Source organism: Gouania willdenowi, chromosome 5 (assembly GCF_900634775.1).
Source record: "Gouania willdenowi chromosome 5, fGouWil2.1, whole genome shotgun sequence".
NCBI classification, from domain to species: Eukaryota; Metazoa; Chordata; class Actinopteri; order Blenniiformes; family Gobiesocidae; genus Gouania; species Gouania willdenowi.
In genome coordinates this window covers 29,852,470-29,864,301 of record NC_041048.1, presented here as the reverse complement: position 1 = coordinate 29,864,301, position 11,832 = coordinate 29,852,470, and the positions used below count along the sequence as shown (strand labels likewise).

Below are 11,832 nucleotides of genomic sequence, written 5' to 3'. Positions count from 1 at the left end.
GAATGTGATGGACCTAAAACGTCTATTCTAACGACGACATGTTTACCTGCAATCTGATATATCCCTCCACATAATTGGTTACATTTACCTTTTCAGTAATGTTACACCGAACCATTTGACTTTGGTTAAATTCTTTATACGTATATATGAATGTTAATTATCCAACCCCTCTGGTTACTTCCCTCTACAACCTAAAACATGGATTACAGAGTTAAACGTTAAGTTTTCATCAGGAATACTATAATTTGAAACGGTTTAAGGGAGAGAATTTTATTTTTAATATTTCACACAGCTAATCTGTGTGAGTAGGGTGCACACACACACAATGGTCTTATACATGAAATCCTAGGCTCAATTTGGCCTTTTTGACAAGAATTTGCATAACAAACAAATAAATAAATAAATAAAAAACACAAAAACTGTTACAGTATATCAATTCAAAACAGAACACAACAGATATGTGTCAAGTGATTGTAGTATACAACCAGCTGTGTCTAGGAATTTCAGTTTCTGATTCATCAGTATTCCTTCTACAACAGTAACATCAAGTCAAAAGAATGAACCAACCAACTCAAAGAAAAGATCATTAAAAAATAATGGTATTGGGGATCAATCAAGATCCATCTGTTTAGGAATGGAAGGAGTATTGCTATTGATTCAATCAGCCCAGAGTTGGCCATCCTTACAAACTGATCACCCATGAGGAAGACTGGTGATGGAAGCCACAAAGACACCTACAACCACTCTGCAGGAATTAAAAGCTTTAGTGACTGTGTTCTATTGCAGTCGCACATAGCTAGGAGATTAGAAAAGAGAAAGCCAGTTTTGAAAAAAGACATACAGGAGATGTCATGACCAAGATAAATAAAGTTATTTGCTCTGATGAAACAAAAAATTTGCTTTTTGGAGATCAGACGAGACACTGTTTGGCAAACACCAAACACTGCACATCATCACAATTACATAAACTACATTGTTAAGCATGGAGGTGGCAGCATCATGCTCTGGGGAAGCTTATCATCGACAGGCACTGGAGGGCTTATTAAGATAGAGAACATGAACACAAAAATATCACCAAATCCTGGAGGTTAATGTCTCAGTTTGCCAGAGAGCCACAACTTGGGAGAAGATTTGCATTTCAGCAGGAAATGACCTAAATCATACTGCAAAAGTTACAAAGAAATAGTTTGTTGAGAACAAAGTAAATGTTTCAGAGTGGCCATGTCAAAATGAGAAACTGTGGTTGGACTGTTGATGTCAGATCCTTGAGGAACCAGACAAAGTTTGAGCTATTTTCCAAGGAAGAATGAAGATAACTTAGCCAGATGTGCCAATCTTTTCAAGACATCCTCTGAGACTCAAAGCTGCGATTGCTGCAAAATGTGCATCTACTACATACTGAGATGAATTGGAAGAACATTTATGCATTTAGTTTATCTGTTTTATTTTTCAATGAATTGATATTTATTAAAAACCCATTTTCAATTTGATATTTAGCAAGGGTTTATTTTTTTGCAAATTCTTATCAAAAAGTCAAATTATCTTGACCAACATTTCATGAGTAAAAACACTTCTTAGTGTTAAGAATACTTTTTAGAAGCGTTGTAAAAGTTAGTGACATAAGATGCTCTCACATTCTAACATTTCTGCACGCGCTTGTGTGTCCCCTCTTAAACCATGAATATTCAGCAAGGTCAAACAAATTGAAATATACAAGCATCTTGGCCACCCTCTTGTGGAAGGTTATAGTACAGAAGTGTTGAAAAGAGCAATAGCAAATTTTAAAGGCTGTTCCTGTATATTATCAATAAGGTATCATTAAAACACATTTGCCCGTTTATGATTAGCTTGTAAATCTGATGCAATAAAAAGTGGATTTGACTTCTATTTTAGTAACACAAATATATATTTATGTGTCCACTTGCTCACTTTTACACTAAATGGAATTTTGATAACACTGAACAGAAGGGGGTTTTAAAAGGGTTGTGTTTTAATATGTCCTGTTATATAAATTGTGGTTACAAACAAATCTAACAATATAAATGTAATTTTTAACGTATTTTTTTTTTATCATGTTACATGTTGTATGGTTGCAGTATAAAAAAGGGGGGAAACAGGCATTAAATGGTATTTTTTCAAAGCTTATGTTCCAGAGTCATGTTTTTCCATGACATAACCGACAAACTCATGACTACCTAACTACCCAGAGACAACCTGTCCTGCCCTATTTTGGAAAAGCTACTGAGCCCAAGTTTGACCGAGCAGTTTTTTATTTTTTATGTAACAAACCATTTTCCTTCAGTATCCGGTTCATAACCAAATAATATAAAAGCTGAGAGAACAGGATAGTGGCTTATGGGCTGCTTTAACAGTTAAAGGATGGATGGGTAATTATGGGCTAAGTGGGGATAATAAACGGGGACGGGTAGGGCTGGGTCAAGGGGTTCTTGATTTTCCGACAGACCTGGAAAACTTTAATGGAAAGTTTAACCAAGCAATTCACTAAGACCATAAAAGTCAAGCAGGTGGAAAGCAGCGTGAATGGAAATGGGCTTTTTTTTAACCCATCACACTCTCAACTTCTTTAGTTTCACTTACAAACTCCAACAAAACCACTTGAGAGTCGATAACCTGAGATGTTAGGTAATCCACAGTCTCCACACAAATAAATAATCACACATCCAGGAAGTCTCTGTTACTGATTGCTATAACACAATAGTGATTGAACTTCAAACCAGTGTGCACACAGCTTTTCTTTGTTGTTCTCTGTGTGAAAACAAAGGCTTTAACCTTCTAGCAGCAGAATTATAAAAGTTCAAGAGCTCCCAATGCTCCAACTGCGTTGGAGAAGACAGAATTAGAAGAGTAGTGCAGATCACATTAGCTCGGAGCACTTAGCACCAAGTACAGAAGAAAAAAAGTGGAAGCATTGCACAAATTAGAGCAGAGTTAAAGTACTGGAATAAACTGACTGTACACACACAGTGAGTTGTTGGTATTGAACATAACAATCTGCCACACCTGGTGAAGCAACGAACAGCCTTGAATTGAAGAACAGTCCCAATCACCATTTGCGATTGTTGGACTAGATTTGTAACAAACCTGAAGCTACATTTTGAAGTAATGAAAAAGTAATTGTGCTCACTGCAGAAAGTGACAACAGAAGGTGGAACTAAGTGGAAGTCATGAACAACTGGTTCTTCAATATGGTTTCCCCACCCACTCAGGGTGACCCCGGGTTTGGGCTCCATTCTCCCTCTGCGACACTGGCAGGTATCTTTCTCATTCTGGAATCTGCAAGGCCATCACTGCAGGCTTGGTCTTAAAGTATTGGTTGAAACGCAGCACTGCATATCTGGAAGTAAGAGGAGGGTGAGAGAGAGAGAACAGAGAGAGAGGAGAGAGAGAGAAGAGAGAGAGAAGAGAGAGAGAGAACAGAGAGAGAGAAGAGAGAGAGAACAGAGAGAGAGAAGAGAGAGAGAGAAAAAAAAACTGAGCTCGATCTTTTTTGTGGGAGAACAAAGTTGAGAGATCCTCTAGTTTTAGGAAAATGAGTCCAATGTGCCATAGAACTACTCACGGGTCTTAACACTGCACATCAACGTTAAAACATATACGTTGGTGAAGGTTCCTGAAAATCAATGGTGATCTATAGTCCACGATGTGTGATGCCATCATAGAATATTGATATGTGTTTGGTATTTATCTTTACTAGTAGGGCTGAACGATTTTGGAAAATAATGTAATTGGTATCTTTTTCCTCAATATTGCAATTGCAATTTAAAATGTGATTATTTTTTCAAGGGCCTCTTGTTATGTATTTTTCAATGAACACAATCAATAAATCAATGTGTTTCATAATAAACAATTTCAGATTTATTTAAACTTTAAATAAATATGAAATGTAAATTTTAAAGCCCAATTACAACAATAAAGCAAACAAATCTGTGGCTTTACCTCTTCAACATTAGGGATGGGTATACTACTGTAATACTACTCTTATTGATCCGGTACTTTATTGATACCTACATTTTTTTAAATCAATAGAATAGCACAAAATAACAAAAAACAAAAACAAATAAAAAACAGCAATCTGTTTATTTTTGAAATTTTTTTAACAATATGGCACACAAAATGAATGAAAGATACAAATAAATAGTTCTAAATAAAACATTATGAATGTATAAATAAAAACAGTAAAAAAAATAGCATATAAATAACTTTCATATTAAAACACTAAACCAACTATCTAAACAATACAAATATTAAAATCAAGCATATCAAACATAACTTAACAATGAAAAATTGTGCAAAAGGAGAATTAGTGAGCTCAGCTGTGCATCTGATGGCTGCTGCTGCACTGGCTCGTGCCAACAAGGCGAACCATGTTGATGTACCCCTGTTTTGCCATATTAACTCGCAGCATTTTAGCTGTAAAATAATATATGCATGGTAGTGGCCGATGTGCGGGGAAACCTACGCAGCCTTGGACTGCTATGCCGAGATGAAGCAGCGGGTTTGCCTGCCAGCACTCGCCACCACTGGAGCAAACGGAGGCGGTGCGACAGACGGCAGAAGCGTGTCTGCCACGGAGGACTATCGGCTAGGCTAAAGGCTAAGCCATGGAGAACCCCGCACGGTGTGCGCACACACTGAGGCTTGAGGATTAATGCCACCTTAAAAATACCGGTAACAGGGCCTATAAGGATGTAGCTTGCCGAACCAAAAAAAAAAAAAAAAAAAAAATCGCAGCCTTTGCGATTAATCGTTCAGCCTTATTTACTAGCACAATGTGCGACTAATTTCTTTTTGTGGTTCGCACGGATGTTTTTTAGGCACAAATGTGAGTGAATCGTTGGCACTGTAGAGCCCTGTGGGTACTGGTGCACTCTGCCTTCCCTCTCAATTTTCTGGCTGCACAAAAGAGGTTCTGGGGTTTAGACCATCAACCACTCTTACCAGGGCATTGATGGTAAGTGTCACCCCAGAAACGTCACTAGCGATGGCCTGAATTGTCTTCATGAGCGCACTCTACACAGTACCACATTGGACACAGCTCTGACCATGTGGGCATTGACAGCTAGCCCATCTTAAGCACTGCAAACTGCTTTTATTGTTGCTGCAACAAGTCAAAATCAATGTCATCAAGAGCATGGGTTCAGGATTTTGCCAAGGTGCTCGTTTCGGGTGGATGTGAGAAATGTAAGCGGGACAGACGGTCAATAAAATACATACAGAAAATGAATAAATTAAGGGGAAAAAAAAAAAAACTTTGTATTTTCAAATCCATTTAAGTAACAGCATCTGCATTTATATTTATTCTGTAACCTACATAATTGAAAATATTCAATGTATTCGCACACAAAAAAGGTATGTGCGGTTAAGCTCAGAGTAGAGAGAACCCTCTCAGCTGTTATATATTCTTCAAGTTGAACACTTTACACATGTAAAATGATGATTTAAATAGGGCGGCCTCAAACGTGTGCATACGCATAGATTTGCACTGCCACATATTTTATGAGGCGCAGCAGGTAAAAGAACAGCGTATCTTAAGTTCTTAAACACAAGTGATTTTGCGGCATTTATTTGAGATCTTAGTAGATTGACCCCATTATGTGTTGGTTGAAATGAAATATTAGTAGAATAACCAGTTATTCTAAAACACTACAATGAGGTCACAAAGAAAAAAAGACATGCCCATTAACTTCACTGTTACTGTCAACACCAAAGAGTTTTGAAAAACAAACATGGGTAGGGATGCAGTGGCCCCCATGGCATGAACACTTGCCCACACATAAAAAAAAAAACTTACCCAAGGAAGTCAAAGTCGATCTTAGAGTATTTTGCCTGGATGAGCGCCCAGAAGCCCCAGAAGAAGTGAGAAGCCTTGAGAGACAATGTTTTATCAGATCAGGTCCAAAAATAGACGACACTTTGAATGAGTGTGCTTGTGTGTGTGTGTGTCATCCTCACCAGAGCAAACTTGTTGACCTGTACATAGAGGGTTTCCAGCTCTTGTGGGCTGACATCCTCTCCTTTCTTGGTGAACATCTTGTAAGCCTGCAAATACACTTTGAGCCAGTCCATCTGCATCTCCTGGCTGGGGTACAGTCCATAGTCCAGCTCGCTCATTCCTGACCAGACACCCACACACACACACACACACCCATACCCACAACAGGACTAAATGTAACATGAATTTTTCTCAAGCTGAACCAGCTGAAGATTGACAAACCTGCAAACTCGTTGAAATGGTTGCCAATGTCAAAGGCCTGGTAGTTGTAGCTGGAGTATTCGTAGTCAATAAAGCGAACACAACCTATGAGACAGCAAAGATGTCATGACACTTGATTCTTTGGCTTTGATCATTTTTTATTTGAATTGACTGCAATTCTCATTGTTCATAAACATGACAGTCCCATCATGCGAAACCTTGTATCACAAAGTTCAAAGCTTACAACGTTTATCTTAGCACAAAATTTGGTGTTTGAAAAGATATATTTTACTAGCAGAAAACTTTTTAACATTACTCTGGGTCACGGACTTCAATCTCACATGATAGGTTTAAAGTCTCAACAAAAACATTACAGGTGAGAGTGAGTGTAAATCAGTGATTCTCAACTGGTGGGTAGTGGACAGCTGGTCAAAAATTAACAAATACTTAATGTCTCATATGTTGGACTTGTCTTTTATTTTAAAATAACATTTTCTTTTGACAAGCATGCTGGGTGAGACCAGATGAGAACCCCTGATTTAAATTGTTTACACATTTTGATGGTTGGCTGCTTTGAAATATCAAATATATAACGCACACATGAATGTATGCAAGTAGTTTCAATATAATACCAAGTGCATGTAAAGAACCTGGTCTTTTATACTGCACCGACTATACAACACAACTTAATTAAACTGTTACTTCCTGCTTAAACATTTGATCATCTGCTGATCAGTGTTTAAACCGATACAATAGGATAAATTATTTTTTCTTACTTTTGTGCAGTCAATAACTCAGGGTGCTTTATCCTAAATGTTTTCACTTACAGTTGTTACAATGCCGTCATGTTGTAAAGGTTACTTTGAGACTTCTACCTAGTAGTTTCAGTAAAAATAAACTTTATTTTATGATGGCAGTGTGTAATACTGCATTTTTTTTTTCAGTGAAAATGTGCAAAAACATTAATAATAGTTTTGACTCAATTTGTCCTCTGAATGATCAATACAGTATCTTCTGATGAACATATACAGCAACTTGATTTGTCATCTTATTTTGATGGTAACTGGGTAGAATATCGTGATAATATTGAGGAGGTGACTTTATGTGGAGATGGAAACCCATCAGTTGAAACTAAAGGTTACTTTCGTAACCCTGGTTCTATGAGTAATATGAGTGAGATGTCTCACGATGGAATACACACTCCCTGAAGCCCTCAAAAGCACTTTTTTCATCCAACAAGCCCTGATTAGCTGGAAAAAACTGTCCATCCGCCAGGGACATTCCCACCCTCTATAAAAGGGAGGAAGAATATGCAGTTCTTAATTCAAAATAAGCCCCTCTTCTCACTCGTTTGAGCAAGAAGGGTTGTCTGGTTAGACATCTCACCCAGTTTACTCATAACTGGGGTTACAAAAGTAACCTATAGTTCTATTTCATATTATTTTGTGAGATATCTCACGATGGGATATGGCAGCTTCCATAGTGCAAACATGCTTATCGAGCAAAAAAACCAGCATGCAAGGCAGAGTCCGTTATACATCAGGATAGTAAAATAGTCCAGCACGTAAACCCGGAAAAACGTGAGGGGCGAGGACCAACTCACCGCTGCACAAATGCCCTGAACAGACACTGCCCTGAACAAGGCCCAGGACAAGGCGGGACATCGAGTCGAGTGTGCGTACAGACCCTAACCCTTGTAGGCCAAAACAATGGCCCACATGGTTTTCGGTAATGGGGAGCCATTGTTAAAGCAATGGCCTCTATTGCCCCATAAGCAACATAGGCTTCCCCCTATGGGAATGAGCCCAGGAGACAAACAGCTGATCGCTCCTCCTGAGGCCTCCTACATGTTCATGTACGTGAGCAATGCACGGACTGAACACAACAAATGAGACTGCTGCTCACCCTGCAAGGCAGGAAGGCAAACAGGTCAAATGGATATGAAGAGTCCACCACCCTAGGCACAAAGGCAAGGTTAGGCTCAAAAATCATCCTCACATCGCCCGGGTAGAGCTGAGCGCATGACGGGTGAACAAAAAGCGCACGAATGTCACTAACCCGCTTAGCTGAAGCCAGCGCTAGTAAAAACACAGCTCACAGGGAAGCAACCCTAAAGCCTGCTTCCCCCAGTGGCTCAAGGGGAGGACGCTTAAGAGCCTCAAACCAATAATAATGATTATTAATTAAACCATTAAGTTTAATGGAACCAGTGGTCTTGACAGGCTGCGATCGCCACCAAATACACAAGAAACCTCCACTTGCATTCATACAGAGATCATGTGGAAGAGGCACAGGCGCCTTGTAAGCTGGAGATCACACACAGGGTCCCACCGACGGCCGATGGAGCCATTCAAGGACCAAGCCCACTGTCCCAGTCGCTCTGGGCGTGGGTGTAAGATCGTCTCTCCAACCTGTGACAGCAGATCACTGCGCAGCAAGAGCTGCCACAAAGGAGCGCATAGTAGCTGGTAAATCTCTGCCAGCCAGTGCATGGCTGGCCAGTGAGTAGCATTTCAAATACATTAACTAAAAAAAAAAAAAATCTCATATATATATATATATGTAACATTGTGTTCATGTAAACTGAGATGTGTAAGAATTTGAAGATGTAAGATACTGTTTTATTTCTTTTTTTTTTACTGTTTTAAGTTGCTATTTACATGATCAATATAAATCAAATCAAACATTCTATATAATTTTAACTGTACAGAATTTAATACACTATTGTCTTCATTGAGACTGTATTTTTTCAGCTCCAGGAGGACTTTAATCTAGGTGAGATGAGGTAAAATGGTTGCTTGTAGAGTAAAGGTTGCAGACCCCTGACCAGGGGGAGAGGGTTAGGAGACCCCGCTATAGGAGCTGAACCCTCTGAATTTAATTCCATGGGGTGAAGCAATGCAGATGCTAAGTTGGTTATGCTACTGTTAAGTTAATTCAAGTACAGCATTTCTGCAATGCCACCGTAGTGTCCAGCTCTGCCTAACATAGTTTTTTTTTTTTTTTCAATGATCTGACATTATACAACAAATACTTCAACGTCCATCTCATCATGAATACTTCTTCAACCAAAGACGCCCCGAAAAGGGAAGCTGAACAATTGCCTATAAAGAAAAAATTCAAAGAATTTGCCATCTCGAAGGAAGAACTGGATGCAGCCATTGCTAACAGCATTAAGCTAGCACTAGAAGAACAACATGGTGTACAGAATTCAGCAGTTGCCTATACTATTAGGGATGCTGTGGATTCAGTCCTGGTACCAGCTTTACGTGACATGCGAACAGAAATACAAAAGACTACTGAAGTCGTGAATGGCATTACCAATGAACTCGATAAAGTGAGCATTTCTACTAAGAGGACCCAGGACCAAATGGATGCTGTGCAGGCCGCTGCACGAGAGGATAGACGATCGCTTCGCGAGCTAAAGTTGCAGCTTGACCGCCTTACTACAAAGTTGACAGACCTGGAGGACAGGGGGCGAGGGATGGCCTTGACATCGATATTGAACGGGAGCATTGGGTATATGACAGAAGCCACGAACCCTCATCTTTAGACTCTGTTGGTAGGGCAAAGCGGCAATCTTAACTCACTTTAGTGCCAGCCATTTTCAGAATTTCTACCCCCCTCAGTGCCAGCCGTTTTTGAGCATTTAGACTAATTTTAAAGACCCACAGAATATTTTGTACTATGACAATCTGAAATCTGCCACCAGATTCCGAAAGATTGAAGTCTCTACTTTCATCATAAAAAAAATTGTTTCTGGCTTGTTTCCTTCTTTTGTAATCAGCCCGTTGAATAGAGCAAGTTTGACACAAATCTTCAGTTTCAGAGCAAAAAGCTGAGAAAACCGCCTTTTTCTAAAAAAAAACCTTGTCAGTGACTTTAAAGTTATTTTTGCTTTAGTGACAACTCTAATATCTGAACATTATTTCCGTTTATAAAAAAAAACAAAAAACTGAGACAGGGCTTGATGAGAAAATTATTATTATTTTGCTATCTGGGTCAGAGTTAAATGGATTTCTTACTGTATTTTGGCGTTCCTCCAAGTTTCTCGCCCGTCAGTCTGCACACCCGCAACTTCCTCCTCCTCCCGGACATGCAGAGTCTCACTACTTGCCCCATTTTTTTTTTTTTTTATTGTTTTATCTCACCATCTCCACACTCCAATAATCCGCTAAAGTTCCACACATGCTCTGGTCGGCTGTGCGCTAGTAGGAACATCTCGAGCCATTTTCTGTCTCGTAAACAAATTTCTCTCTATCTGAGCTCTGCATCCAAAGGTGCGCTGCTACCACCTACATGCCACCTATTATTTTGCAATCTGGCTCACAGTTGAGGCCCACCCACGCCCCGTCGATCACACAGACGTTACTTCCTCTTCCTCTCGGCACGCAGCAATAACTGTTTTCGCTCGGTTAGTTGATGGTTTTTATCTCACGATCGCAACATTATGAATATTCCACTCAGGTCCACACATGTTCTGTGTTAGTATGTGGTGCTGTGAGCTGCTGGATACTTTATAATATCACTCCGTAGCACCATAATCTCACTCGTTCCTGATTCTTCCTCCTTAGCTAAGGTAGCAATCTCTCATCTCAAGGTGCGTTTCTGCCACCTTCAGGGCACCACTTGGTCACTACATAACATTATAGCTTAGATGTTGATGAGGGACCTTCGTCAGGGTGTTTTCTAGTAATCTCCATGAAAAAACGCAAATGACGAGTTTTCTCGTCAATGGCAATGAGCGTTTGGATTTGAAATGACGAGTTATCTCGTCAATGGCACTGAGTGAGTTAACGGGGCACGGAATGTTTTCCCAGTGAAGTAAAAATCCAACAGAGCCACCCCGACAACAACTGCTGGCTCCACTCTCTTCTGTTTTTCCCCGACTTCAGCCCAGCAACGACAGCCAGGAGGAAGAGCTGCAGCTCCGTCCTGAAGAAGGCTAAAGACTCATTTATCCCGCATAGATCAAACTTCAGTACAAAGGTGAGAAGAGGATGTTTGACTCCCCCCAAAAGGCTGAAGATTTCCTCAACTCTCTCCCACGGAGACCCCCTGTTGCAGTGCAGCGCGAGAGTGGAGCCGTCGCTATGGTAACAGCCCCAGGCCTTTTAACAGAGGCCCGCGTGGATCTCCAGGACGACAGAGAGGGTGACCTGGCGGATATGAATGGATGAGCCTTCAAATCTTATGTGACATAGATGAGTTCTAAATGTTTAAGCAATTTGTGGGGGTTTTGTTCTTTTTGGTGAGCGGGTAACATTGGAAATTTTATTATTTAATTAGCAATGTTAACTGTTTATTTGCCAGTCCAGCACTTCTGTTCTTCTAAACAGGCTGTGTTGATGGGTTAACATTAACATACAATCCAGACTGACTTTGCTGGTTCTAGTATTGTTGAATGTATTCATTTTTTGTGTTAAAATGACTGTGTGGCTATCTGGCACAATTTGTTGAGCGTTGGAGTGGATTGATCATGGACCAGCCGGAGTTTATGTTCTTGCAGACCAACAGATTTCTTTGTTTGTGCGGCCTGTGATAGTTTTTGTATATAGTTTTCCTCACCCCCTCCTCTTTACAGACATATTATTACTCTATATTGCAGCAGTATTGGG

At 39.9% G+C, this 11,832-nt stretch overlaps 1 protein-coding gene across 2 annotated transcripts in view; it reads right to left on the bottom strand.

Annotated features, from left to right (window-relative positions):
* etnk2 (ethanolamine kinase 2) overlaps nucleotides 1–11,832 on the bottom strand; it is a 52,690-nt gene that overhangs the window by 311 nt on the left and 40,547 nt on the right. Inside the window, exons 7-10 of one of the 2 annotated variants that reach the window (XM_028447741.1) lie at nucleotides 6,236–6,319; nucleotides 5,974–6,134; nucleotides 5,813–5,886; nucleotides 1–3,355 (exon numbers count right to left, since the gene is read on the bottom strand). The exon at nucleotides 1–3,355 is cut by the window's left edge and continues 311 nt beyond it. In XM_028447741.1, coding sequence (XP_028303542.1) covers nucleotides 3,283–3,355; nucleotides 5,813–5,886; nucleotides 5,974–6,134; nucleotides 6,236–6,319 — 392 coding nt within the window. In that variant the 3' untranslated portion in view covers nucleotides 1–3,282. The remainder of the gene's footprint in view (nucleotides 3,356–5,812; nucleotides 5,887–5,973; nucleotides 6,135–6,235; nucleotides 6,320–11,832) is intronic. The other variant, XM_028447742.1, reaches the window with a different exon arrangement.